This window comes from Hydra viridissima, unplaced genomic scaffold (genome assembly GCF_058129835.1).
Source record: "Hydra viridissima isolate aposymbiotic clone 2 unplaced genomic scaffold, HvirCarnegie_v1 scaffold_3, whole genome shotgun sequence".
Taxonomy (NCBI): Eukaryota; Metazoa; Cnidaria; class Hydrozoa; order Anthoathecata; family Hydridae; genus Hydra; species Hydra viridissima.
In genome coordinates this window covers 11,797,501-11,825,000 of record NW_028324302.1, presented here as the reverse complement: position 1 = coordinate 11,825,000, position 27,500 = coordinate 11,797,501, and the positions used below count along the sequence as shown (strand labels likewise).

General features: G+C 28.9%; 3 protein-coding genes across 9 annotated transcripts in view; 1 reads left to right on the top strand and 2 right to left on the bottom strand.

The window, feature by feature from the left end:
• Positions 1 to 7,382, bottom strand: part of LOC145202596 (signal recognition particle subunit SRP72-like) — an 18,759-nt gene extending 11,377 nt beyond the window's left edge. The window contains exons 1-4 of the mRNA XM_090081215.1: positions 7,148 to 7,382; positions 3,848 to 3,962; positions 3,612 to 3,738; positions 3,248 to 3,313 (exon numbers count right to left, since the gene is read on the bottom strand). Of these exons, the coding sequence (XP_089937341.1) occupies positions 3,248 to 3,313; positions 3,612 to 3,738; positions 3,848 to 3,962; positions 7,148 to 7,250 (411 nt within the window). The 5' untranslated portion in view covers positions 7,251 to 7,382. The remainder of the gene's footprint in view (positions 1 to 3,247; positions 3,314 to 3,611; positions 3,739 to 3,847; positions 3,963 to 7,147) is intronic.
• LOC145180467 (stAR-related lipid transfer protein 7, mitochondrial-like) lies at positions 7,309 to 11,746 on the top strand. 2 transcript variants are annotated; one of them, XM_090081217.1, is made up of 7 exons: positions 7,309 to 7,411; positions 9,923 to 10,074; positions 10,218 to 10,267; positions 10,772 to 10,927; positions 11,002 to 11,142; positions 11,406 to 11,493; positions 11,595 to 11,746. In XM_090081217.1, exons 1-7 carry the CDS (start codon positions 7,389 to 7,391, stop codon positions 11,663 to 11,665), a joined length of 681 nt encoding a protein of 226 aa, XP_089937343.1. In that variant the 5' UTR covers positions 7,309 to 7,388; the 3' UTR covers positions 11,666 to 11,746. The 2 variants fall into 2 exon arrangements, with proteins under 2 accessions (XP_089937343.1, XP_079911489.2); XM_080055363.2 differs by having other exon boundaries at positions 7,342 to 8,845.
• Positions 11,747 to 17,104: 5,358 nt separating this feature from the next.
• Positions 17,105 to 25,655, bottom strand: LOC145202397 (centrosomal protein 43-like). 6 transcript variants are annotated; one of them, XR_016451149.1, is made up of 12 exons: positions 25,459 to 25,651; positions 25,122 to 25,178; positions 24,926 to 24,977; positions 22,927 to 23,015; positions 22,709 to 22,804; positions 19,534 to 19,580; positions 18,578 to 18,703; positions 18,185 to 18,304; positions 18,039 to 18,104; positions 17,866 to 17,950; positions 17,485 to 17,563; positions 17,105 to 17,268 (listed from the first exon to the last, which is right to left on the bottom strand). XR_016451149.1 is itself a non-coding variant. In XM_090083120.1 (12 exons), the coding sequence occupies exons 1-12, from the start codon at positions 25,537 to 25,539 to the stop codon at positions 17,182 to 17,184; spliced, it is 990 nt and encodes a 329-aa protein (XP_089939246.1). In that variant the 5' UTR covers positions 25,540 to 25,654; the 3' UTR covers positions 17,105 to 17,181. The 6 variants fall into 6 exon arrangements, 4 of the variants coding, with proteins under 4 accessions (XP_089939246.1, XP_089939247.1, XP_089939248.1 ...); XR_016451148.1 differs by having other exon boundaries at positions 18,197 to 18,304; XM_090083120.1 differs by having other exon boundaries at positions 18,185 to 18,309; positions 25,459 to 25,654.
• Between the last annotated feature and the right edge of the window lie 1,845 nt (positions 25,656 to 27,500).

The following is a 27,500-nucleotide window of genomic DNA, read 5'->3' as shown; positions in this document are numbered from 1 at the left end:
TAAAAATCACGAAGATTCCCATAAAACTGTATTTTTTGTGTTTGCAAAAATGCAAATGAGAATTTACAAACATTTATGATTGAAAGTGCACAAACTTTGTGAAAAAGGACTATGATTCTAATATTGAGAAGGTTCCAGGAGGAATTTGTGACAACTGTTGAAAGTTCCTCCAAAAACTTGACTAAGGTAATGAAAGAGCCACACACTCAAAAGCTTGAAGCTTAAGACTCAATAATTAGGTTTTAATATTAAACTTAACTATTAAATCACAATAACTAACTTTAAAATAATTATTTTAGTAAAAGCAATTATTGCTTAATTGACTTAGAACTAACAAAAGCACAAATGTTTTTGGCCATCACTCTAAAACCCAAGGCATTTTCAATGTTCAACTCAATGCAGGACTTTCTATCTTCTAATAAGGCAACTTGGATCTACTTTAAAAAAGTCAATGCACAACAGAATGGTTTAGTCTAGAGAACTTCTGGGTCCTGATAGAAACTGATTGAGTATCAGACACCAATAAAAGCTAAAAATAATTTTATCGGACTCCGATTACCCAAAAGGGTATTACATGATAACGCCAATAAAATCAGGTAGTTGAAATTCTTCATACCCAACCTGACTCAATCTTTCAGTTAATTTAAATAATTGGTACCCAAAGGTTATTGATACTATTTGTACCTAAGCGGTTCTGTCGAATATTCTATTAAAAAGGTGCATTTTTTTCTAAATAAATTACTATTTCTAAAAAAATTACCAAAGTGAAATATAACCATAATAAACACAATAATTACATTTTTAATATATTTCCTCATGCTATATACGCAATCCAGTTGACAAAATTACTGTATCTCACCCTTTATTTGAAATGCTCAACTCTGATTAGTTATTATGAAAAATTCAAGGTAAGCAAAAACCAGCAAAAGCGATCATTAAAGCATCATTGTTTTTAGAATTGTTTCTTTTTCTGTTTCTTTAAACGATGTTAGAAAGGAAGTGAACATGGAAAAAAAAACCCAACACTATCTTCAGATCCAGATGACCTGCCTCCCCATGAAAGTAGTGTCGAAAAACCAGCTAATACATTGCCAATTAGTCTAATTTCTTTGTTTAGTGCCTGTAAATTTTAAACAGGGTGCTGATTGCCTTCAAATATTGCTTAAAGTTGAAAAAAATCCAGACAAGTTGTCTACCTGGTTGCCAACTACTTGGACCCTTGTTACAAATGTGAGTGAAAAATCATTTTAAAATATTATTAGTCAAAAATTACGATTTAATTTAAAACAATTGTCAATTGTCAAAAGTTACATCTATTAAGTTGCTAATATAGATAAGTGCTAAAAATTATCTGAAGTAATGCAATCAGTTGTGAATAGTTAAAAGAAATGCGAGTAACTTGGAATAGTTGCGAATAATTCCAAAAATGCAAATAGCTGTAAATATTAGGACACAAACTCAGTAAAAATTGGTTAAAGTATGAATAAGTTTGACTATCTGCCTTAAGGTCAATTTTTTTGCCCATAAAAGTCTGAATTTTTTAATTCTCTTTTTTTATTTTTCAGACCAATATGCCAAGTTCTTGAATATCAAGTTCAAAGAAACTATATTTAGTCTCCAGAATTTGGCCAAGGATCCTGAAGAAGCTATCAAAGAGTTCTTTTCAAGTTTGTTCAGCAAAAGTGGGGAAGAAGACTCTGAGTTTGAACCATTCCCTGTCGACAACAGCCTTCAGCATTTACAATTTGGAAGCTTTTCTTTAAGCTTTATTCAGCCAAAGAAGCAGAAGAAGAGTGCAATTGGATTGAAAAGAGAACTTTTTGCCTATGAAAATGATGTTTAGAAAATTTCTGCATGGATGGGAAGTTCAATGCAGTTCTGGGTGACAAAAAGGAACGTCTATCTAATTCTTTTCAAGGCTGCCTTTGTTATCCTGAGCATTCCTACAAGTTCAGCACTCTCAGAGCGCTTGTTTAGCACTGACAGTCACAAAGGGAGGAAATTACATCCTCTGAAGACTGAAAAACTGCTCTTCATGATACGCAACTACTCTCAGTTTGAGAGAAAAATGCTGCTCAAATACTACTCAGAAACTAAAAGCTCTTCATTCAAGCAATTTTAAATGGGGAGCTGGATGATGACATCTAAGAAGCCCCTGTTGATGCAATTAACATTATACCAAATAACTATTGCAATTGCAGAAGAGGCTAGAATCCTAAAAGAACATTAAGGCATTGGTGGATTTGATCAACACAAACAATGTGAAGTTTATCTTTTTATATGTACTCAAAGTCACCAACCTTATGTGTAGAATTCAATCAACATTCAAGCAAACACCCATGTTGTTGGTGCTACATTGACTCAGAAAAACTTTCCACCAAATGAGTCTCATGGACATTTGGAAGTCTGAAGAAGAATCACAACAAGTTTTTTGTAACTGGATCAAAATAAGCAAGACCAAGGAATTCAGCCATTTTTTTCCATGTACCAAAATTCATCAAATGCCATGGTACATGGATTAATCAGTGAACAGGCAACAGAAGCAATGCATTTGAAATTCAAAGATCAAATCACATCAAGAGTATGGTTCAAAGTTTTTGCAGTGCATTGTTGACTACAACAGTAAATATTAAGCCATTAGAGAAAATTTTAAATTGTATTTTAAATACATATACTTGGAAGTTTTATAGTAATAAAAATTCCACTGATAAAAACAAGTGTATCATATTGGAATCATTTGCACAGAATTCAAATGGTTGTGTGGTATTATTACTACTGCTCAGATTTTTCGTATAAAAATGCATGTAATGTTTATGTTATTCAAGGAAACTATTTATTTTTATATAATTTTTTGAAACTTGTGAGTTGAAGGTGTTTTTTCATCAAAACCTTAAAGATATGATTTTGAAATTTTGCATAGCTACTTGAGTTTTCTTGGGAATTCCCATAAGCATTAAGCCTGAAATTTACAGACCTTAATTTTATAGCTGAATGACTAAATCAATTTGGTTAATTTTTGCAGATTTGTTGACCAAATTTCAGTTGACTTTAATTGCAGATTTTTTAACCAAACTTATAAATTAACACTGCTTGTATGCTGGTTTAAAAAATTGATAATTCCAGAAACATACTATCAACATGAAAATATAATAAGAATTACAAGATATCATGACAAATATTTCATAACTAAGACAAGATTACTCTAACTATTTTGTAACAAATACATGAAAAATGACTAAAAACATACAGCAGAATTCTTTATAACGCTTTTATAAAGATCCAAACAGCTTGAATATGATTCTAATCTGTAGTCCTATAAAAAATTTTGAGAATTTTATAACAAAATATTAAATATATTAAATTTATAAGTTGCAAAATAAAACAAGCAAACTTATTGTAAACATAATTATAAACTAACATAATACAAATATAAATTTTTGTCTTTTTAACTGATAAACATATAAAAATTATAAAACTTTATTCTTTGCAAATATTCTGTAAATTTTTGTCAGTAAAGATGAATGTTTGTGCAGAACAAATATTGCATTAGCTTACTTTACAACATAAATTTAGGTAAGCCATACATATTATATGTAAATGATTGAAATTACCACTTGTGCCAAAAGCTCTTTTTCTTTCAAGCCAAGATTTTCTGTAGCAGAGAGTAGTAATTTAGCTTCTTGTAATCGATTCAATCTGTACAAGCAATAACCTTTTTCAAATGGCATGGAAACAAGTCTAAATAAGGAGTTTAATTTTTTAACGCATTTTAAAACAAGATTCGAATTCTCTGACTATAGAAATTACTACATTAGTATTTTAAAACTGTAATAGTATAAGCTTATACTGTTTCTTCTCTGCAGATGTAATAACATCATGTGCTTCTTGGAAAAATGATTGTTGTATGAGACAAACTACTTTACACTTAATTGCATCAACATCATTTGGAAATGCCTTTAATACTAAAAAAAGAAAAAAAAAGAAAAAAAGAAAAAGAAAATGTCTTTTTTTTAAATATACTAATAGTATAATTCTAACTTTAAGTAAGAAATTTTACAAAGTGGAAACCTTGAGGGTAAAAAAAATTTCCACTAGTAACTTTGCACAACTTAGAACATCATCTACTTTAAGAATTTAAGAGTAGATTTAAAAACTGTTTTTGAAATGTAAATGATTGAGGTTTAGTGATTTTAAATAAAAGGTATTTTAGTATTTTTCCAAAATCTATGTGAACAAAAAGTTAAATCTTTTTCTACTCTGTATTTATACCTACTTTAGCAACTTTTTAAACAAAAGATGCTTACTCATTTTTTCTTTAAAAAAGTGTCTTGAGTTGTATGCAACAGTCCTCCTAAAACAGTTTTAGGGTAATCTTTCTGAAATCAGTAATCTTTCTGGCAAACTATACAGAAGATTGAAATCTCCTCTTTGTAAGCTGTACCTCTTTGTTAGAGAGGAGAATGTAAAAAAAAAACACTTTCTATTTCAAAATATATGTTTACTAACTTTATATTTACTTAAATAATATTACATTTAACTTTATATGGAATCCTTAGAACATCTAGTCTCAAAACCTAAAAGAAGAAAATAATCTGCTGCTCTCCTGGTTATTTTAAAATATTTGCAGTTGCATAAATTTAAAAGGTATTGAAATTATCATTCAAGTATCAGTTCTCATATTGTCCTTTTGTTCCTTCTTCTTTGGGTGAATGCAGTTCACTGGCTCTTATATAAAGCCCAGTTCACTAGATTCACAATCCCTCTTTAAATTTTGTTCATTCCATATTTTGATATTTTATTCCTTAGTCGTTGATAACTTTTTAAATGGCTCTTCATTTTTGGTGGTATTTTTAACTTGATCCTGTTGATTTTCTATCTACATGTCTTTTGGTATATGTTCTATCATAAATTATTTAGATTATAGTGCCAGATATTCAAATGAGTTCATTTGGATAGTTTCCAACAAACAATTTATCTCCAATGCATGGCTTGATTCTCAATTAGTTGATTATATTTCATTTTTGTTCCATAACTTATTATCTTTTGTTGCAAACTTGGTTAGTTTGATTCTTGTGCAGATGCATCTTCCTAAAAACAACTTGAAGTTAGCTATGATGTAGTTACTGGTGTTGATCAATAATTTACTAACAACTGTTTAATTTCTCTGGTCCCTCCCTTATCTATTTTAATGTTTAATCCTCTCTTTAGTGTCATTCACTTTTGTAAAATCTTTGAGTGTGAACAAGTGAAATTGTGCATAATTGTCACTGACTAGTTGTACTGGCATACAAAACTGAGAGAATCATTTTCATGGTGACTGTGAGGTAACCATTAGTGTTTTAGCAATAGGTAATATTTCATGTGGAAAGGTCAAATATAATCTGTTTAGATCCTGTCAAATGGTCAAATGTACAAATGCTTTGGTTGGATTTTTTGTCATTCCTGTGCATTCTTTACAGTTTCTCACATTTCCCTACCAGGTTTAGGTACAATTAAAATAGGTAATGTCCATTTTGAATAGGACATTGGTCTTAATATCCCTTCATTTTCCAATCATTCTAGCTCTAGGTTTACAGCTTCATAAGGGCAAAAGGGACATTTGTGGCTTTGCAAAATTTGGGAACCACCCCCAGTTTTATACTGAATTTAGCCAGACAGTCTTTCACTTTTCCAAGTTTGTCAGAGAATAAATCCTAATAGTTGTCAAGTGGTGTATTTAATGGTTCACTAACTTTCAGAAACCTTCAGATTGGTGCATATTTCTCATTTGTGTTTTTGTGTTCTGCATTGTGAAGGTTCAATTAAAATGCTGGTAATTTTTGGTAGTTTCCTGCATGCTTTTGTTAAATATCCTTTGTATTGCAATAACTGCATGCCATCAGTTTGAATTTAAAAACATTTGCTAAATGATAATTCAGATTACACTAGTAACAGTCAGCTGTTTGTTGATTAGTTTCTTGGTAAAGCTTTCTGTTTTAATTTTGAAGATTTTGTGAGCTGATAATAAAAATTTGGCTGTCTGCCTCTTCTAAACTATAGGAAATGTCAATTACTTTTTACAAGTTGAGGTTTCTTTCAGCAAGAAGCCTCTTCCTATTGTTAGGATTTTATTAGTATTTGTAAACTTAACATGTATTCTGACAGTCTCTCCTTCTTTTTGACATAGTTTGTAAAATTTGTATCATTTGGCAATGACAATTGGTATAGGGTTAAGATATTTAACTCTTCTGTTAGTTCCTTGAATAATTTTGTGGCTAGTTTAATTGGAGCCATTAAATGTTGAATCATACCAAATGTATTAGATGCCATGTTGACTTTCTTTCTAGGAGTGACTTTTGTTCATAATAACATCATCAATTACTGCTTGCACTTATTCTCCCTTGAAATGTCTAATATTCTATCTTTGGTTTTATCTTTATTGCCAAATTATGTAAGCATCAGTTCTCATAGTAATTTTTTTAGTTTTTTTTCATATCTTCATTTTATGCTCTCTCCAATGTGTATATTCTTTTGCTTTCCTTTCTCAGTCTGTTGTTGTAGTTCACTGAGTCTTACTTAATGCCCAAATCCCTAGATGTATAACAGTAATTAATCTTAATCTCATCTGTATCTGATATCATTCTGTGTCTCAAAATAAATCTATTTATTTTAAAAGATTTACCAATACCAAGACAAGCTCAATTAGGTCTTGAAAAGTCCCAAGACATATTAAGACGTTTTTTTGCAGTCTTGCAATTAGCTAATAATTTTAAAATAAACAAGACTTTACAAGAATTTTTAAGACTATAGATATATTTCATATGAAACTAAGTAATTTTTTCATAACAACAGTTTACAAAAATTAATCTATTTATGTTAAAATGGTATTATTATTTTGATATGGCCTGTTATTGCAAAATTAGTGAAGAGGCTTATTCAATATGGCAGCTTTATATGAAAAAAAAAAGCTATTGCAGTGTTTCAAAAATAATAAAATTAATTTTCTGTATCATTACTTTACTAAAAATAATACTTAAGTCTTATTAAGGTGCCTAATTAAAGATAAAAGAGTAATATACTTTGATTAAGACGTTAAAGGTATAGAAAGACACTTTACACTATTTAAGTTTTACTGAGGAAACCAAAAAATTTATAAAATTATGTGTACTTTTGTTGCATATCTTTTGTGCTTGAACAAAATCTCCATCACGAAAGCTCTTTGTTACTTCCCCAAAAAGTTGTGCTGTATTTATTTCCTGTTTCGCTGCCATTTTTCGAGAAATATTACTGACTGATACGAAAACAATCACGTGCACAGAAACTTTTCGACAATTTTGTACTAGCTAATTTTAACCTTTGGACTTTTTCCTAGGGAACATTTACGCAATATTCAACTATGGCCTAGGGTAATGCAGCAAATATACAGCTATAAGTAAATTATCTTAATTTTTGCTTTTTAAATTAGTATAACAGATCATATATAATGTATAAGAAAAGGTTTTAGAAACTCTAATAACTCTTATAACTTTACGTTATGAACGTTGAAAAAAAACTTATTATAAAAATACGTCGTTTGCTAAACTATGTTTTTCATTCCGATCAACCACTTTGGCTTTTTTTCTTTCTTAACCGAAAAAAAGGGAAACCGATTGGGTTTGTTATAAATGAAAGTTAAGAAGTTACATTCAAAATCAATAATGTATTTACATTAGCTAAATAAAATGAAAATAAAGCTTCTATTAATTTGTCGCTACTGATCAAGACTAAAGTATTGACCAGCAGTGTCATTCTAAGTTAAAAAGGCTACCATTAATTAGGTTTAATAAGTCTAATGCTTGATTGCTTTAATAATACTTTTAGTTAACTATGTTTGTTATTTGAGCTTTTTATTATTAAAAAATTTTACTTAGTACAGTTTAAATGTTTTTCTTGCTATTCAAAATTGGTGTGTTTATAAAAAAAGATTTTTTTTTCAATACTTATCATCCACTAAAAAGTAAATGTGTAAAGCTTTGTTTTTCACCTCTCTTATCCACTAATTCATTTCTTAAATATAAATGCTAAACATTTGTATAGCTAATTGCAAAATGAAATTACAATTGTTGCAGTGGAACAGTAATTCTCTGTTTATTTTCATTTTGTTTCTAGGTTTGTAATTATTTTAAAGATAATATGTGCTTATGTATTTTGATGTAGAATACTCTATACTTAAAATGAATGAACACAATTGGCTTCGTAACATGAAGAATAAAGTAAATAAGCTGTGTAATGAAGCTGTTTTTACTATTATCTATCATAAGTCATATGAAAGACTTCCTCCACGAATAAATTACAGAGGATTGTCCTATGCTGCACGAAGCCTAGGACATGGAATTAGAAATTTTACAAAGGAAAAAACAGGAAAAGATCTAGGCTGTTTGCAAGACAATGTAACTCGAAATAAAATTTTAAATATTCTATCAATTTTGCGTTTAACTATTTCAAACTATGATACTAGAAACAATTTATTGAACTTAGTTGTAAATCATAGTTCAAACTTTACTTCAGCATTGTCTCCAGAAGGAGACGAAAGCAGCTACAGCAAACAAGAATTTAAAAAACATGCAAATTTACACAATTTTATAGCCACTTATCACAAGATATGTATGCAACAAGAACAAAGCTTTGGAGAATCTCGACATAGTACAAATATTAAACAAAAAAGGAAGACATCAAAAAAGAATATTCCAGAAGTTAGCAGCTTAATTCGTAAAAAACATACAGACAGTTGCAATTGTAATGGTGTTAATGCTGAGATAGATAAAAGTCATTTATGTTTTACTGGATGTTGGCTGCATACTGGAATTCCAGAAGCAGACTTAGACAAGTAAATTTTCTTAATAACACAGTTTTTCAAAAAAAAAAAAAAAAAAAAGCATACACACTAGCTGTCAAAGTGCATTAAGTCCACAAATGTTTTTCAGAAAGTTCACAAAAACTAAAATATGATTTAAAAAAGTCTAGCAATCACACTTTTTGATTAAAAACAAAAAATTTCAGAAAACACAATAAAACATGCTCCCTGGTATGTTTTTTAAAATTAGTAAAAAATATAAATATGTGAAAAAATTTAACTTAAAGTACTTTGCTGGAGGCTGAATGATTTTAAGTGACTTTTGTTTATTGCTATAAATTCTGAGTTTAAAAATTAGTCCTAAACATTTGTGTTTGGGACTAATTTATTCATTCTATCTTCATTATAAAATTTTTGAAATTTTTAATGAAGATAAAATGAAAAAGTTAGTCTTAAATGCAAATGTGTTTAAATGCTATTCATTTTCATCCAAGCACTGTAAATTATTTAAAGAAATTTGAGTGCATGTAATCTAAGAAAACTTCATATTGCTTCATATTCTGTTTTAATAGTTTACCATATCTCAGTGAAAATTATGAGTTTTTTGTGGCAACAAACTTATCTTTTATTTATCTTCATAATTAGAAATACAGTTAGGTCTGGAGTACTCAACACTGCCCCTCTGTTCAATCCATTTAGCATTTAAATGTTTTGGAAAAGTTTATTCAGCTAGGCTTAAATAATATAATGAAAATGTGGACTGCAACTTGATGAAAAAAATTTTTTCATTGCGCATGCTCGCGTTATTAATTTTCCCATCCCTTTCTCTTTCCCGGAACTAAAACGGATGAGTGGAAACTCACCTTTAAGCTGATGTTTGAAGTTGATGTATGATTAAATTGATGTATGAAGTTTTGTGGTCTGCTCTTTAAAGCAGGGCAAACTCTGAGATGACATTCATACAGGGTCTTATCTGGAGAAGAGTGGCCCACAAGACAATGGCTGTTGGACTTCAAACACAATTCCCCTCCTTCTCTAATGTTCTCCTTAAGTGTTTTGTTTCAGAGTAAAAGTATCAATCTTCTAAGGCAACCTTTTTGTTTTAATTAGGTATTATGATGACAATAAATCACACTTCCAATTTTCTGAATCAGGAAGTAAGTTGATGCGCACTGTTCAAGAAGATTGGTTAGAGTTTACTAGTAGTGAACATTGTGTAGTATATCGTAAGAAGCTACCAAATGGTTTATATCAGTACAAAGGTAATTTTTATCTTTGCTTTTTAAGTTTCTTTTTTTTTTTTTATACTTCATTTTTATCTATGCTTTGCATAAAAATTAAACTCTAACTTATCTAAGATTTAAAATTAATGTACTTAAAATTATTTTATATTTCAATATTTTAGTTCAAGCCACATTCTATAATATTACTGCAAATAATCTCTTTGATGTTCAAGTAAAAATCTGTTTTTATTTCTGCATAAAATATTACTTTTTTACTTTTCTCAATTGCTTCATATCAATTTATGTAAGGTAAAAGGGCATATTTCTGTAAAATTTGAGTTATTTCTACACAAAAATTCCTTGTGTTGCCCAAAATAGGGCAAAAGCTCTACTACAACTGATAAAACTAGAAACATCCATTACCTTATACCTAGACTATTTGCCATTATGTTAAACTTGCCATAAATTAGTCAACCAACAATAAATTGCCATAAATTGGTCAACCAACAAGGTTGGTTGACCAATTCAAAATATCGTAATAGTAACATTTAAGTATATCCAGACATTTAAATATTTTCAGTGAAAAATTTAAATTACTATAAATTATAAAAAATGGGCATATGACCTTTTGCTTTATATCAATTGATATACCTTTTTTTTTAATGATATATTTTTATTATTTCTATCCTTTTCATTGAATCCTTTTTACTGGTTATTAGTTATTATATTTATATAGATAAATACAGAATATCGTAAAGAATGGGACCCATATGTAATCAAACTTGATCTTGTTGACACAAGTGATGAAACTAATTCACAACTTGTTCATTGGGTCACAAAGTGTCCTTACCCTTTCTCAACCCGAGAATATATTTATCTGCGTCGCTACAAGGTATATAATGAGCTTAAAGTGTTTTTTAGAATGATAAGAGGTTCTAGTTGTTTTAATGCATTTTTTTTTTTTAGATTGATGAAGAGAAAAAAGTTATGATTTTATGTCAATTAGCAACTGATAATTCAACCATTCCACAAAACGAGCAAATAGAAAGAGTAAATATTTATGAATCAAAAATGGTTATTAAACCGCACGCAAGTGATTTTAACCAGGTTAATTTTTCTCATTACAAAAACTTACTGGTGAATGTTTATTTAGTTGATGCTGAGAATATTTTGATAATGTAAAGGTTTCACCTTTTCAAATCAAGCCTCATTCTAGCTTTATTGTACTTCATTTGAGCTTCATTCATCAGCTTTTATGCAAATTGGGAAATTTTTTGTTTTCTAAAATAGTCTTCGGTTTTTTTTATAAAGACAATTTTTTTTTAAACAATTGAGAAAAATAAGATTAAGTTTCATTTACTTAAATTTAGAATGGCTGCGATTTTTTATTGACATATTATGATGATCCAAAGATTTCTTTTGTGCCAAAAAGAGTTATGGATATGGCAGCATCTAGGGGTTAGTCGCACCTTTCCTATCTCGTTTTATTGATTTAATAAAATGTCTGGTTTGTTTCGTACTATTCCGAATCACATAACAAAAAAAAAGTTTGCATTTAGGTATCTGCGAGTCTACAAGTCAAATGTATAACGCAGCATTAAGATTAGCAACTGGCACTTCTAACTCTTGAAATCGAAAGTGTACAATCGAATTATTTAATCGACCAATATTTTGAACTTTTCTACATTGAAGGCATTAAGCTTTTTAAAAAGGAGTTATTGTGTATTTTGATATTTATTAGACAAAAACGGGGTGTAGAGGGAGGGAGGGGGGGAGTAATTTTGACCAACTTATTTTAATATTAGGCTTTAAATAAATATACTTTAATAATGTATATCATATATGTTTATTTCGAAAGTTTCTTTCAAGCATACTAGACCTTAGTAATGAAATAAAGTGTGAAAAAAATGACGGGTTCCCTACCGGAAGTTACTCATAATGAGAGCCATACTCGGACAAACTAAAACGTGCCTGATCTTGTTTTTTATGTCGTTGAAACAAAGATCATTCCTCTAATTTATAACAACTTTTAATGTCAAACTTACTACTTACATAGATGTTCCAAAATCTGTCTAATGATGTTTTAAAATATGTAATTAAATCAGGCGTATTTTTATGTATAAAAGTGGTTTTCATTATAGCATTATTTTATTAAAATCGTTTTAAATTTATGATTACGAGAAACACTGCAGATGAGTTTCGATGTTTTCTATCAGTTTGTATAGTTACTAGAAATAACTTTCTTTCAGTATAAAGATTGGTAATTATCACTTGCCAAAGTTTTTATTGGTCTCAATTTCATCGCAAGATTCTTTGGGAACTTTAAATTTCAGTTTCGAGCATTTTCTAAGTTGCAAGTTGTTTAAAACATGTACCCCATTATAGTCCAAGATACATTACATTGAATAGTTGAAATTGCAAAATATTTAAATGCTCAGAAAATTTATTTTCCGTCCCTGAAATAACTTGTTTTTTTACAAGGGTTTCTTTAGTAAATACAAAATGATAACGCCTACAAACTCTTAAGGTTTGCGGAAATCCCAAAAAAACATTTGAAAAGTCTTTTTTTTTTTTTTTTTTTTTCAAAGAAAGAAACAAAATTTGTAAAGTTTTTCAGTAGACACCCGCTATTAGACGACTATCGGTTGAAAAGTGATTTTTCCATACAACATTTTTTTTCCTCCCATACACGATTTTTTTTTTTTTGTGTAAGCAACTCGTTTATAAGCAACTGAACTAGATGTGAAAAAATATTAAGCAACTTCAGTTCTGTACAAATGTTAACATAAGCAACTCATAAATTGCACATAAAAATCAAAGCACTCAAAAAGTTCCTTTATTTACTGTCAAATACTACTTTTGTGTTGGATATAAAACATGCTTTATGTAGTTTAAAAAATTGCCGTACAATTTTTTTTGAGAAATGAAAACATTCGATTTTGCGTTCGAATCAATTTTTTTTCTCCGCAATGTAATGACTTCTTTTAGATAAACGATTTCAAAAGAAAGTAATCACAGTAGTGTTGTTGTTGTGTATGTTGTTGACAACGCTGTTAAGATCATGAGTAAGAGAAAGAAGACAAATTTGTTCAACTTTGGTTTTACCAAAAAGATTTGTCATCGTGGTTAGTTGGTAAATGTAGTGCCGAAGGAAAAAGAAGATAATTTGTTTGAATGTATTGTTTGCAAAAAATCACTGAAAACATCACAAGCCCTTTCGATGCACGAGTTTTGGTGTAAAAATAAGTTATCACATACGGATATTGCTCAAATTGACAAAGACCTGAAATCAATGAGCTTGGATCAAATTATTGATGGAAAGAACAAGTACGATAATATTGAAAAAACTGTAAAATCGATTTTAGAGAAGCTTGTTACTGATGTTGAAGCTAACCAATTACCAAAAATTGCTGACAAACGGAAGAGCTATACGTTAAAAGAAAAGGTTGATGCGCTAAATGACTTAAACGATGGTATGTTAAGTAGGGATGTAGCAAAAAAGTATAACGTTCATAAGAGTATGATTACACGATGGAAATCAAAGGAAAAAGAAATCTACAACAAGTACAACGAAAACAAGAAAAACGCGTTATTCAGGAAATGCCGAAGAGGCGACAAACACAAAGCTTTGTTTAACAAACTTTATGATAAATTCTCCGAAGCAAGAAAAAAGGGGCTAAAAGTTAACTTTGAGTGGTTGTATGTCCGAGCGAATCAAATTCACCTACAACAAAGCCCGAATGCTGACAGATTGCCAAAATCAATAGTCACTCATTTCTTAAGGAAAAATAAGATCCGCATGCTGTGTGTTCAACGTTAGCGCCAAGCTGACGTAAAGAAGCAAACCCCGATTCTGATGAAATGGCATTCAAATTTGAGAGAAAAGTTGATTAAGTCTGGAAGTGGCAAACCCACATACGATAAAAAATGGGGGCGTTTCCCACCAAAAAAGAGAATCAATGTAGATCAAATTCCACTTCCGTTTGTAGTCGAGAGCAAACGAACATACGAAATTCCAATGAGTAAGGGAAAGGAACGAAGGGACCATAGAGTATGGGTAGCTCAACCTGGCAGTGGGCTTGATAAGTGACAAGCTACCCTTCAAATATGTTTCAGTCCTGAAGGAATGGTGAAGCCGGCGTTGATTTTCAGAGGTAAGGGGAAAAGGATTAGTCAAGATGAAGTTTTACCCTATGACACTGATGTAGATGTGTACTGGCAACCAAATGCATGGGCAGATACAGCGTTTTCCGTGAAATGGGTGAAGAACACTCTCTCCAATGCTGTCGCTAACCTGGATGAGTATGTTTTGTTCTGCGATAACCTGACAGCCCAGTGATGAGTTTTTGAATGAAGTGCGACAACATAAAGGTATTGTCTGGTTTGGTGTTCCCAACGGGACACATTTTTGGCAACCTGTTGATGCCGGACCAGGAAAATCATTCAAATCACATATTAAAGCAGAACAAAACACCTGGCTCGAAAATGATGAAAACATTGAACTCTGGCTTGGCAACGATGATCGGAAACTGTTGGCAAAAGATCGCCGCATTTTGATAACTCGTTGCGTCGGTGAAGCTTACCGTAAAACATCCAAAGACGAGAAATTTCTTCGTATGCTTTATAGGAGCTTTGCGAAATCAGGATGTCTTATTACGGCTGATGGTAGCGAGGACGATAAGATAAATCCTGAAGGCATGCCTGCTTATGTTGTTCCACCCCCTGTTGACATTGACAACCCGATGGAAATCACAGAGACTCCTATTCCAGACGAAGTAAAGGATAACCCAATTGATGTTTTGCCTGACGAATCAGACGGAGAAGACGAGGAACTAGATGGACAAGTAGAAAAATCAGACGGACAAGAAGACGAAGAAAGTGGAGATGAAGAAAATAAAGATCCAGCAGAAGAGAGAAACATTTTTTATCTTTTTTTTTTATTAGAATTTAAGTGATTTTAGTTGTAAAGAGCACTCTTCTGTTAAAGACTTGATATTAAACCGTATTTTGTCTCTTATTCGTAAAAACACTGAAATTTAGGCTAAGAAACTTAAGCAACCATTAAGCAACTGGAGATATAGAAATTGGCTGAAAAATAAGCAACTCGAGTTCTGACCAAAATGCCTTGCTTATACAAAAAAAATCGTGTATTACGCTATTATTTTTAGAACCATTCTACTTTTGACAGGAAATAAAAAAAGATATTATAAGGATCCCATTTAAAATCAATTGAATGCACTAAAATTTGCTTTTAGTTTGTGAAGTATTATTTCAAAGTTTAGTAAAAAAACATTCTGAATCGATGTGTTATTCTTACTAAACTTTAAAATAATACTTCACAAACTTTTTCTTGCGCTACTTTTAATGCAACTTTTAAAATTTTTATTATCAACTATAATTTTTTTGCTGTTAAACACAAAGATTAAAGATTAAAAAATCACTTAAATCTTAGTTACAAATCCGTTGAGTACATTCAATCTCGAAATGTTATGAACTACAGAGAATATATTTACAAAATAATTCTCATATAAATTTAAACCTGGAGGATTTAATTTTTATGAGAATTATTTTGTGTTATAGTAAAAAATTATGGAATATTGCAATAATAAATTTCTTTTTACTGTCAACCGTGGCGGCAAGTCTTTCTTAACATAGTGGTTTATTTGATCTCTACTGTCCCACATGAAGAGAAAAATGGGTACTTGGGAGATCAGATTTCTATCCTATGAGAAAATTCATCATCTTTTAAGTTAGCGCAAGTGACCGATTTATGATCATGATACTAGAGAAGATACATTCTTTAAAATCAACTTAATATTTCCATGTTTTTCCTTGAGCGATTTTGAGTGACCGAGTGGGGCATACAAGTTTTAGTTGTGTACTAAAACACCTTTTAAACTGTTTAGAATTGTCTATAAAAGATCCCTATGTACTAGTTTGCATTTCTAAATGCTTATGTATTAGTTTGCATTCCTAAATGCCGAGTTTGTTAAGATGCCTAATGACATCTCAACAAGAATCTTTCTCTTTAACAAAGAAAACAAAAGATCTCTTCGTTTAGGTAATAGGTTATACAGACACTATACTCTAGAAGATTCTCTTCTTTCAGTTGTAAAGGTAAAAGGATTCTATTTTCTTTTGCATGCTTTTTTTAAAGGTTAAAGTTATGAACTAGATTATTCAGCTCTGGTGAAAATGCTGAGGTATGATTGTGACTGAAAAACCCTGATCTTTAGTCTCATTTTTAATTGATGAGCCGACGTTGTTGGAGGGTAAATTTATCAGAGGTAAATTTATCCTCAACCGTGAGGAACCGCTTTCCTAACAAAAAAAAAAAAAGTTAGGATAAACAAACGTTTGTCGGTTTTTCCAAAAATACCCTTCAAATTTTAAGCATAATAAAAAAAAATTGCCTGAGTCACAATCATTTGTTTAGAAAAAGTGTTGAAAATGTCTTTCTGTTATCCAGAGAGGCTTTGACTTTTGAACTTTGCTAGAAACACAAATGCAAGTTTGGAACAAGACACCAAAAATTTTTAGATTTGGTACAAACAGACCTTTTAGGAGTTTAGCAGATTGCATCAAGTCATTTCAAATAAAGAAGCTTCACCTCATGGCACTGTTCGTTTGAGGAACACAAATGCAACTTTCATCAAAACAAGACATCAAAACTTTCTAGGTTTGGTACAAACAGGCAGGGTGTATGTAAGACTCAATAAACTTCACTCAAGTAAAACAAATTCTTAACAAGAAATTCTTTATGTAAATAGTAAAAATATTGATAGCTCGAAATAATTCTGATTTACTGTAGATTTTCCTTATTCTTTTGAATTCGCAATGAATATTAAAAATCTCTTACTTGAATGCTTTCCTAAATACTTTTTTAAATTTTACTAGATTATTGCTCTCAAGTAAAAGGACGTTACTAAAAATATCCCTTAACTCCCAACATAACTGCTCTCTCTTTCTTTACTGACTCTTATAAAGGACTCTTTCTCTTTATCCTATTTCTGTGTAAACAAATATCTTTTAACTCAAGTGTTTCTCCAAGTTTGAAGTAGCACAAGACTTGAATCAACAATATAAATTCATTTAATAAGTGAAACTTCTTTTAACAACTTAAATCATAAAATTGTTCATGATTGCTCATAACCTTTCTGCGTCTTCTCCATAGTCAAACCCGACTCCACTCAACTGTGATACTGTTTGATCAGTGGTCAATATATCATCTGCCTACATAAATCATAAAATATGTTATTTGCTATCATAAACCAGAAAATAACTGACTTTATAAGGTTGAAAATAAACTTTATGCATAAAAAAAACATCATTAAAAATGTCCTTCAAAACAAAAAAAATGTTGTTTGTAAAATTTGACAAACATTTTTATATTAAAACTGCAAAAAAGAAAAAAACAGATGCAAAGTTTTAAATAGAACATCAACTTACTTTGCTACCAGCAAAACTTCCTATAGATAAGTCATCATCTAGCTCTTCACTTATGCTTAAACCATCACTCTTCTGCGAACTAAAAAAAGTAAAAAAAATAGTGCAGCTCAGAATTTCTCAAAATATATTTGTTGTACAAGGATTTACAAAACAAGAATGTTATTGAAAACATGACAACAAAAAAATGAAAACAAAACATGAATATTATTACAAATAAATGAGTCTTATTCTTTGTAATTCTAATTATTTGAAAAATATTTCTGCCAATCAAAACCAGTCAAATATTTAATAGGTCGATTGCATACACCAAAACCTTTAACAGACTGGAGTAAAATTTTAGAAAATAATGAAAAAAATGTTAATAGCATCAATCCTACTGACCTTGTTGCCTGAAAGTCATCTTCATAATCAGTTTCTTTTAAGTTTAATCTTTTATAATTTATACTTTTAGTATCTTTTGTAACTTCTAAAAGCAAACAGAAATGTTGAAATTTAAAGGCTTATACTATACTATATTAATATATACTATATTAATAAAGCTCTAGAATACTTACCAAAGCCTAAATTGCTAATCTTTTGGTCAATTTTGAGAAGATCATCCCATTCGGGTGATGTTATATCTAAATACAAATAAACATTGTATTTAATAATAGATTTTTTAAGTTAGTATTTGAAGTTTTTGATAAAACTTATTTATTACCCAGCATCTTACCATCCTTGTTTTCGCCATCAGAATGTCTTGAAACATTCTTTAAACCATTTACTAATTTTTGTGTATCAGCTTTTGTCTCATCATTTTTTTTCCATTTTGGAGAAGTATCTAAACTTTTAGTAAAAAAAATTGAACAGAAATTTTTTGAAGTTCAGCAAATTGGTTGAACCAAAATACAATCAATATACTTACACTCAAGAAAAATAAATGACATCAAAATTTATATCTGAGACTTACACTTGAGATAATAAAAATGACATGAAAATTTATATCTGAGACTTACACTTGAGATAATAAAAATGACATGAAAATTTATATCTGAGACAACCATTTAATGCCAAAAAAAAATTATTTAATTACAAATAAAACAAAAGTTTTTACTTGGGTTTATTTTTTTTATTATTAGCATTTAATAGATTGAATGAGGCTGGTAATACTCCAAGATCTTTCAAAAGATCATCAGCATCATCTAAATCATTATCATCCTCAAGGATATATGACTTTGTACTAGAAGAAAATATTGAAAAATAAAGCCTGCAGTTCCTTTGTGAAACAAGATTTACAAATAAATGTGGCATACCATGGTATGCTACAAAAATCAAATAACTTTAAAATGAACAAAAATTGCTTTAAAGAAGAGGACAAAAATATTTTTAAAATATTTCTGTCCTGTAACAGCCTTATCTACAAAAATGTATATCTGTTTGCCAATCATTATGTCATTGTTATCAGTTGAACTGGTTCCCATGGTAACACAGCTCATATTTATTCTTTTGCTAATTTGTTGTTAGTTTCGTAAAAGATGAAAATGAGGTTTTTTAAATTATCACATATTTATTTAAGGCATTATTTAATTTGTAATTTTAAATGTATATTCAATTATTATTACAACCACTGTTATTAATAATTTGTTGCAATGTCACTGTTATTAGTGTCTTATACTAATTTTTCCTAAATTTATTCACATGTCATTTTATATAGAAGCATTTGATTGTAAAATATCTATGACTTCTTTTAACTTTACCTACAATTGTTAATTTATTGCATCATTATTTTTATTTACAAGATTCTATAGTAAAACCAAAATTTCTAAAAATGCTAACATATATATATATGTATATATATATATATATATATATATATATATATATATATATATATATATATATATATATATTATGATTTCTAAAAATATACATAATGATAATTTCTAAAAATATATAGCATAAAAAGAAAATCTGCAGCTAATGAAGATGTTGAAAGAATTCTTACAAATTTTGTGGGTTTTTAATTATCATATTTATAAGATGTAAAAGTAAAAAGCCAAATATTCTTACTCTTTAGGGTCGTTATGCTTTACATAATCTGGAGTTTTACTGCCAACCTGAAATATATAATTATCTATTTCTTAAGCTTGGTTTTCAATAGTTGTAGGAATGTTGTACAACAGTTGCACAACAACTTAGTTTTATAATGGAAACATTTTCTAGTGTAAGTTGCACAACTTAACATTGAATGTACAACAAATTTTATGTTGTACAACTGTGGTTGTACAACATAAAATTTGTTGTACAACCAATGTTAAGTTGTGATAGATAATCATTTATCTGAAGATGTGACTGAAAAAAACGATTATGTAAATTCTTGTGTGCAAGTAGAGTCAAGTGAATTGACAATTCATACTAATAACAAAACTAAAAGAAAAAGAAAAAAATTAGATTCTGATGATTTACTTGACAAAACTTTAGTGAAAACATTAGAAATGATTAACTCCAATATTAAAAATCCAACTGAAGAAGAGAAGGATGAAGATTATCTATTTATAAAATCATTAATTCCACAGCTAAAGCGACTAAACAACTATTCCAAAGCTTTGGTTAAGTTCAACTACAAGCACTTCTTCTCAAATTAGAGTTTTCAGATAAAGATGAAGCAATCTAGCCTCTCTGTTTAATCCATTAATGTGAATAAAAAATGTCAATATTACATTCTAGCTTATTATTTTGTTAAAGCAGCTGATGTGAAAAACTACACATTCTGTAAAATCCTTTGTAGTTGTAAAGAGAAGAACCTGATTTTGTAGGAGCCTCAATGCGTACATGTTTTCCATCAATAGCTCCTATGCATTGTGGAAAGTTCCAATTCTGATTAAACTCTTCAATGATGTTTTGCCATTCTTTTATGTCATTTGGGGCTCTTAGAAATATTTTTTGGAGAACTTCCCATATAGCACAACAAGTTTCTTCGACTATATTACAAACTGTAGCTCTGCCAACTCGAAAATAAAAGGACTAAGTTTGTTGTGATTCACCAATAGACAGGTATCGAATTGTAATAATTAATCTTTATGATGGACATATAGACTCTCTACTGGGACAATACTTTTTCGTTAATGAAGATCTGATCAATGAGAAAAGGTATTCAGGTCTGTCAGGAGACATTCTTAACACTAGAAGCCCCAGGTTTTTATATGCCTATAAACCCTAAAGTAGATTGATTGATCCAGCTTGATCGCAACTTAACACACATCTCTTAATGTGTTATGTAATTTATTCCTTTTTCAGTAAATAATATCAAAATAAGTTATAATATATCAATTTTTCAATGTTAATATTTTGGCTTCGGCAAAGTGTCAAAGTCGTGTTTGGATCAATTGATCCACCTTGGGGCTTCTAGTGTTAAGTATCGATAAAAAAAATTCCCTATCAAATATCATCATTTCTTGCACCTAAGAACTAAATGCACCTTACTTAACGCGATTTTTAGATATTTCTCTAACCCAAAACATATGCTTTCTTTTCTTTACGCTTTTTTGGCGTCTTAAAATTAAAAGTGTAACAAAAAGTTGATAAATTGTGACAGCCATTTTTTGTTTGATTACACTGTTTTTTTTTTTTTTAAAGACTTTTGTGCTAATTCAATCTAATAGAAACAATGTGTTGCACAACAATTTACAGCACAACAAATCAAACGAATGTTGCGCAATTTTTGTACAACATTTCTACAACTATTGGAAACCAAGCTTTAGTAAACATACTTTAATGAGCCAATAGCTAAATTACATGGCTTTAGTAATCAAGAAATCCAATTAGTGGTAACTCACTGAAGTTGCATCATCATATAAGAGTTTTCATTAATATAGAAAATTGTAAAGAATATTCCTGTATATGAACCTGTAATGACAGCCTGTAATGAAACATAAATATATGTATGTATGTATGTATGTATGTATGTATGTATGTATGTATGTATGTATGTATGTATGTATGTATGTATGTATGTATGTATGTATGTATGTATGTATGTATGTATGTATGTATGTATCATATATATATATATATATATATATATATATATATATATATATATATATATATATATATATATATATATATATATATATATATATATATATATATATATATATATGTATTCATACAGGCTGTCATTACAGATTCATATACAGGAATATTCTTTATAAAGTATAACAATTGTTTTGACAATCAGTTTTACATAAAAATGAATCATTTTAACAAACTTTATAAACTATCATTATTGTTGTCTAAAAATAGTCATTATATAAAATATAGCATTATACCAGTTTTTAGTTTAACTTGCTTTTAAAAAATTATTAAAAGAGTAAGTCAAGAGTTTGATGTTAACAGAGACTTTTTTCACTATAACTTATTCTAAAAGGTAGCGCAAAAGTTTTTTTTTTTTATAAAATTGTCTTTGATGTATGCAAAGTGCAATACATCAAAGACTGCAATGGCACGAGTAAATGAGAACCTCACAAATGTTTAGACAGGTTGACCAGGAAACTTTCCAGACCTAAATCCTCTGGAAAATTGCTGGTCTTATTTAAAGGATAAGGTATGTAAAGAACCTAGAGTTCAAACAAAGGACCAGCTAATTTCCAGGATTAAAAATGAATGGGAGAACATACCTGCTCAATATATCCAAGGCTTGTGTGGAAGTTTTTGTTGCAAAATTTTCATAAAAAATCATACAGGTTATTATAATACTCAAGACTTTGTTTTATTATGGTTATGAAAGCAGTTTAAATTTGATTGCTTGTGAAAAAATTTTCTGAGCTTTTATTTCAAGACACAAGTGTGTAGGAACGTTTGTGCCACCATGTATATTGATGAATTAAACCAAATAAAGATTAAGCTTTAGTAAAGATATAGTTAAAACATGAAACTCAGTATGCCATAATAAAAATACTTAAAATATAAAAATAGTTAAACAAGATTATTCTAAAATAAACTGTTATTCGATTTATATATGAAGTATTAAAATTTTATAATAATTTATTGTTATCAAGAAGTATAAAACTAATAACTAAAAATGTGAAAATAGAAAATAACTTGAATTGCAAAATGAGCAAAGATTCTCCAAGTGCTTAAAAAATTCTTAAAATTCTTTAAAACTGATTGATTTTTGGACCCACAGTTTTTCAAAACTAAAAAATAAGATGAAATGCAGTAAACAAAAAAATATAAAAAAAACCTTTTTTTTTAGTATTTCTGCTAATAAAGGAGAGCTGTTATTTGGATAGATGTTTAAGGCTGAACATATGCTTTCTCTTGACAGAGCTTTTCCTACCTATCAAATTATAAAACATAAAACTCATTCCTACACCTGAATGTTTAACACAAAAAAATTTAAGAAAAAGCAAGAGGTAGGATATGAAAAGAAAAACAACTGAAACAAATAAAAATGCTCACAAAATCACACTCGGGAACTAAAACAGCAAGTGTAAAATCCAAGTGAAAAAACTCTAAGAATTCTTTGACCAAACTGAATACCTGCTGACCTGAATAATTAATTGAAAGAAAATCTATATTTTACTTTCCATCAAAAGATGAGATTTCTAAACTAAATTACTTTAAATTTAAAATGGATTATACAAATGAAATCTTTGAATTGTAAAAACTAAAAGAATAATTTTAGGGTGCTGAATCTAAAAACAGTTTTTGTTTTTCTAAGGGAGGGTAATTTCACTACATTAAAGAAACTGTAAGCATAAGAACTTAAACAATTTGAAATCACAGAAACAAATATTTTCATCATGAAAATTTGGCATTTTTATATATACAATCTGAATTTTCTTAAAATGTGGGTATTTTAAAACAGGAAAACTAGAACTTTATAGAAAACTAGTTGAGTTTTTTAGATTAAATACTCCGAAATTTTGTTAAATTAGGTGAATTATTTCTTGCATCAATCATAAACTTTTTTTGGCCAGATATTTTAAAAACATTCACACTTTTGATCCTCCTGGGCAGAAATAGACAAAAACAAAATGATCTGACTTGATAGAGTTATGAAAAAGCTACATAACAAAAAATAAAAGCCTATAACAAAAATGTTAACGGAAAAAATTTCTATTAAAGCCTAAAATTCTATGACACAGTAAAAGAAACTTGAAATTACTGGTAGATAATCTAGTCATTCCTTTTCCAAATCACTGAATTCACTATTTTATTATTCAAACCTTCCCATACTTTTCTCCTTAATGATATAGGGTTATTCCATATGAAATCACCTAGTTTTTCAAAAGTGCCCCAGGGTACCACCTCAAACATGCTTCAAATTTTGACCACTCACAGTATTTATGAAAAAAATACAAACCTCAAAATTTCAACTTGATTCACCAAACTGTTTAAAAGTTATAATTGAATCAATATAGACCGAAATTGGCAAATTTTAAGTATCTGGAGCTTACCATAGATTTTTTTAATTTTTGACAGATTATAACTTTTTAAATAAAATAGATGATCACCTGAAATTTTTTATGATAATAGCTTATCACACAAATGATCTATTTTTGCAGGTGTTTTGGACTGGTTTTAAACAATTTTTGAGTTCTTGTAACTCAAAGTTGCTAATTAACTCAATATTAGACAAAGTTTTGGAAACTTTAATGCGCTACAGTTCAATACCAACAAATAAGCTGCGCCAATTTTTTGTTACTTTTATGTACTTAGAGTATCCACTTGCAGAAAAATTTAAAACTATGCGTTGAAATTTGTTTTAGCACTTGCAGCAGCCTGTTAAAATATCACTTTTTTAAAAAAATAAGATAAATTACACTCACTTCGTAGGCATAGAAAGTAGCGTAGACAGTTAAAATAAATTATGAAAATTTTTACTGGCAAGGTTCCATATATAGACAATCACCAAAAAAAGTTTATATATATATATATATATATATATATATATATATATATATATATATATATATATATATATATATATATATATATATATATAAATCAAGTAAATAACCTTAAATTTGGATTTATACATATGAATATATGTATACACTTTAAAAATTCATGAAACAGACTACAGTTGTTAAAGATTAAAAACATGCATTACCAGTTGAAAATCAAAGAAATTATTTTATTTTTAACTTTTTCATTAATATTTTTTAAAAATACACAGAAATATACTTTTTAATTTCAATAAAAGTTAATAATATAAAACTTATTACATGTTGCTGGTCCCAAAATAATTGGATTTATTATTTTTATGAGGCAATGCACCTAAGTATAATGACATGTGATTAACATAGCTATTAATATAACTTTAATGATAGCTGTTAATATAACTTAACACAAAAAAAAAAATTATATTTGTATGTTGTATCAGATCACTTACATATAATTTACACCAAATAAAGATAACAGATTTTAAAAAAATAATAATTCTAAAATCCACCTTCATTTGTTTCTAAGAAAGATTTCAGTGTTTTGTTAGATACAGTTTTCTTCTAAAAGTAAAATATAGAAACTATATATTTAACAGAAAAATGTAATTAACTATAGCATCAAAATGTAAAAACCTCCGTGTATTTGAGTATCAATTCATACATAACTGAACTAAATTACAGCATTAAATCATAAATCATACAAACCTGTGTGTAAGAATTTTGTTCTTCAAGTGCAAGAAACACATTTGCTCGTAATTCCGCCTTAAATAAGACAACAGTCTTCAATAGTTCAAGAAAATAGTTTTTATGGAGTGGTTTAAATATATCAATCTATTTTAAGGTTACTAGATTTGAATGTTTTTAAAGCTCTAGTCATTTAGCACTTGTGAACCTGGAATATGTTAGAGTTATAATTTTAACTATTTTCTTAGTAGTTTTGTATTAAAGGAGATATAATTAAATAAAGATATTTTTGATTTACAAAAGTTGGCGTTAGATCATATATTTCATTGAAAGCAATTTTTTACTCTTTAATACTAACTCGAATTTTATTAAGAACGCCATTTCTTTCAAGTGTTTCAGCAACAAGATCTCGTAGCTCTGTATCCTCTTCTGCACTCATATTATTTTTCCACTTAAAAAAAGTATATTCATTTTAAATATGCATATTGAACTTTGGTCTAAAAACAATTTTGAAATACAGCTTTTGTTTATTCTTTTCGATAGTTAAAGGGTACCGCAATACATCCACATCAGTGAAGACACTGGTCTTCACTGATGTGGATGTAGGATTGTAAATTAAAAACTATCAAAAAAGAAATGAAATTAAAACTATAAATAATAATATTAAAATAAAATGATATAAAAATAAAATGAAAATTATGAAAATTAAATTCTTTCATCGACGATATTTAACCCACACCATTAAGAAACAACATTTTATTTGACAATAAAAATTAAACTTTTGGTGAGAGAAAGGGGGGGGGGGGTATTAACCTCTCACGATTGTAAAAAACTAATCAATAAATCAGTGTAGGAAAAACCCCGCACCCTAATTCATCAAGGCATTGAAGGTGTTATAGGGTCTTTACACTACTTTGAATAATTTTTAACATTATTTTTTTTTACGTAACGCATTTTTGGATGTAATATGGTGTTTCATTTCATGATCAATTCGTTTGATTTATGCATTAACTTAAAATACTAAATGTACCGAAATATTTATTCAATTATAAAAGAAGCTTTTTTCACTCAATAGGGAGCTCTGCTTTAAAGCCTGAGCTCATACACAAAGATAGGAGAATTGAATTTCGAGAGTATCTCTAATAAAGTTCAACTTTTCTATCTAAATCATATTCAATGAGAGTAATTTAAGCTTTAAACAAGAAGCTCTTTCAGTTTAGCAGATATCTAAGTGCTTTTCCATTTTTTGTGATACCCTATCTCCGTGTATTTTTTAACTGTATTAACCTCACTTTAAAAAAAAGATACCTTCGTTTGAAATCTGTTGTATTTTGTTCCTTCTATCTTGAGGTTGAGTATTTTATCGTAACTTAAGTTATCAACTTTTAGTAAAAACTTAAGTAGTGTGGTCACTTCGATTAATAATGTCTACTTAAAAATTAGGCTTATGATGGCCGAATTACCATGTCATCGTATTACCATAACTTTTTATCAAACGGAATTTCAAAAACATAACAATTAGCTAACAATATCTGCAGAGACACAAGAGATGAGGGGAAAAAAACATTGTGCTGCAACTTGTATGGTACACTAAAGATGTTATTATTAGAAAAAAGGAAGTTGGTGAACTATCGGAAAGAGAGCGTAGTAGTTGTCCAAAATGTACCACCTGGATTGAGGACCGTTTCCTTTTTACAACAAGCATGTGGGAATGATGCCTTACAATACCAAAAATCATTCAAAGTGAATAAAAATCACTCTGGAGTGAGTAAAAGTGAGAAAAAAATATTCAACGATAAAAATTAAAATACAGTCGCCAATTGCAGGAAATGCGTTCTTTGAAAATTAATCTAACTACTCTTTTTTTTTTTTTTTTTTTAAATTGCCAGCTAAGATTGTTTGCCCACAAAATCATAGTAAAGACCTTTTTGTTGAATGACCTCGTATTTCATTTATTTCGCCTATTTTTTATATAGCATTTAGTGACCCTCGTTAAGACCTTGAAACCACAGAATTTCTTCTTTTTTAGAATTTAAAAAATTTTTATTAATTGAAGATTCTTTTTTAATTCTTCTTGTATTTTCTTATTGTGAAGATCCTATCTGAGATTATGAAGATCTGAGATTTAACTTTTAACTCTTAAATTGATGAAAAGTTTAACTTAAGCAAACTTGAATTTCATTTTTTGAATTAAAAAAATTTGTTAATAGATGGGAACATGGTTTTTTTTAGATAAATGTTAAATAACCAAGTTTCCATCACCCCCCCCCCCCCCCAAAACAAAATCTAAGAACTCCATTTCTTTTTTGCTTTCAATTTTTCGGAATTTGGTTTTTTAAAATCCATAGAATTATTTTGTTAAAAATAATTTTGTGTTTTATAAAGTTGAATTATAAAAAT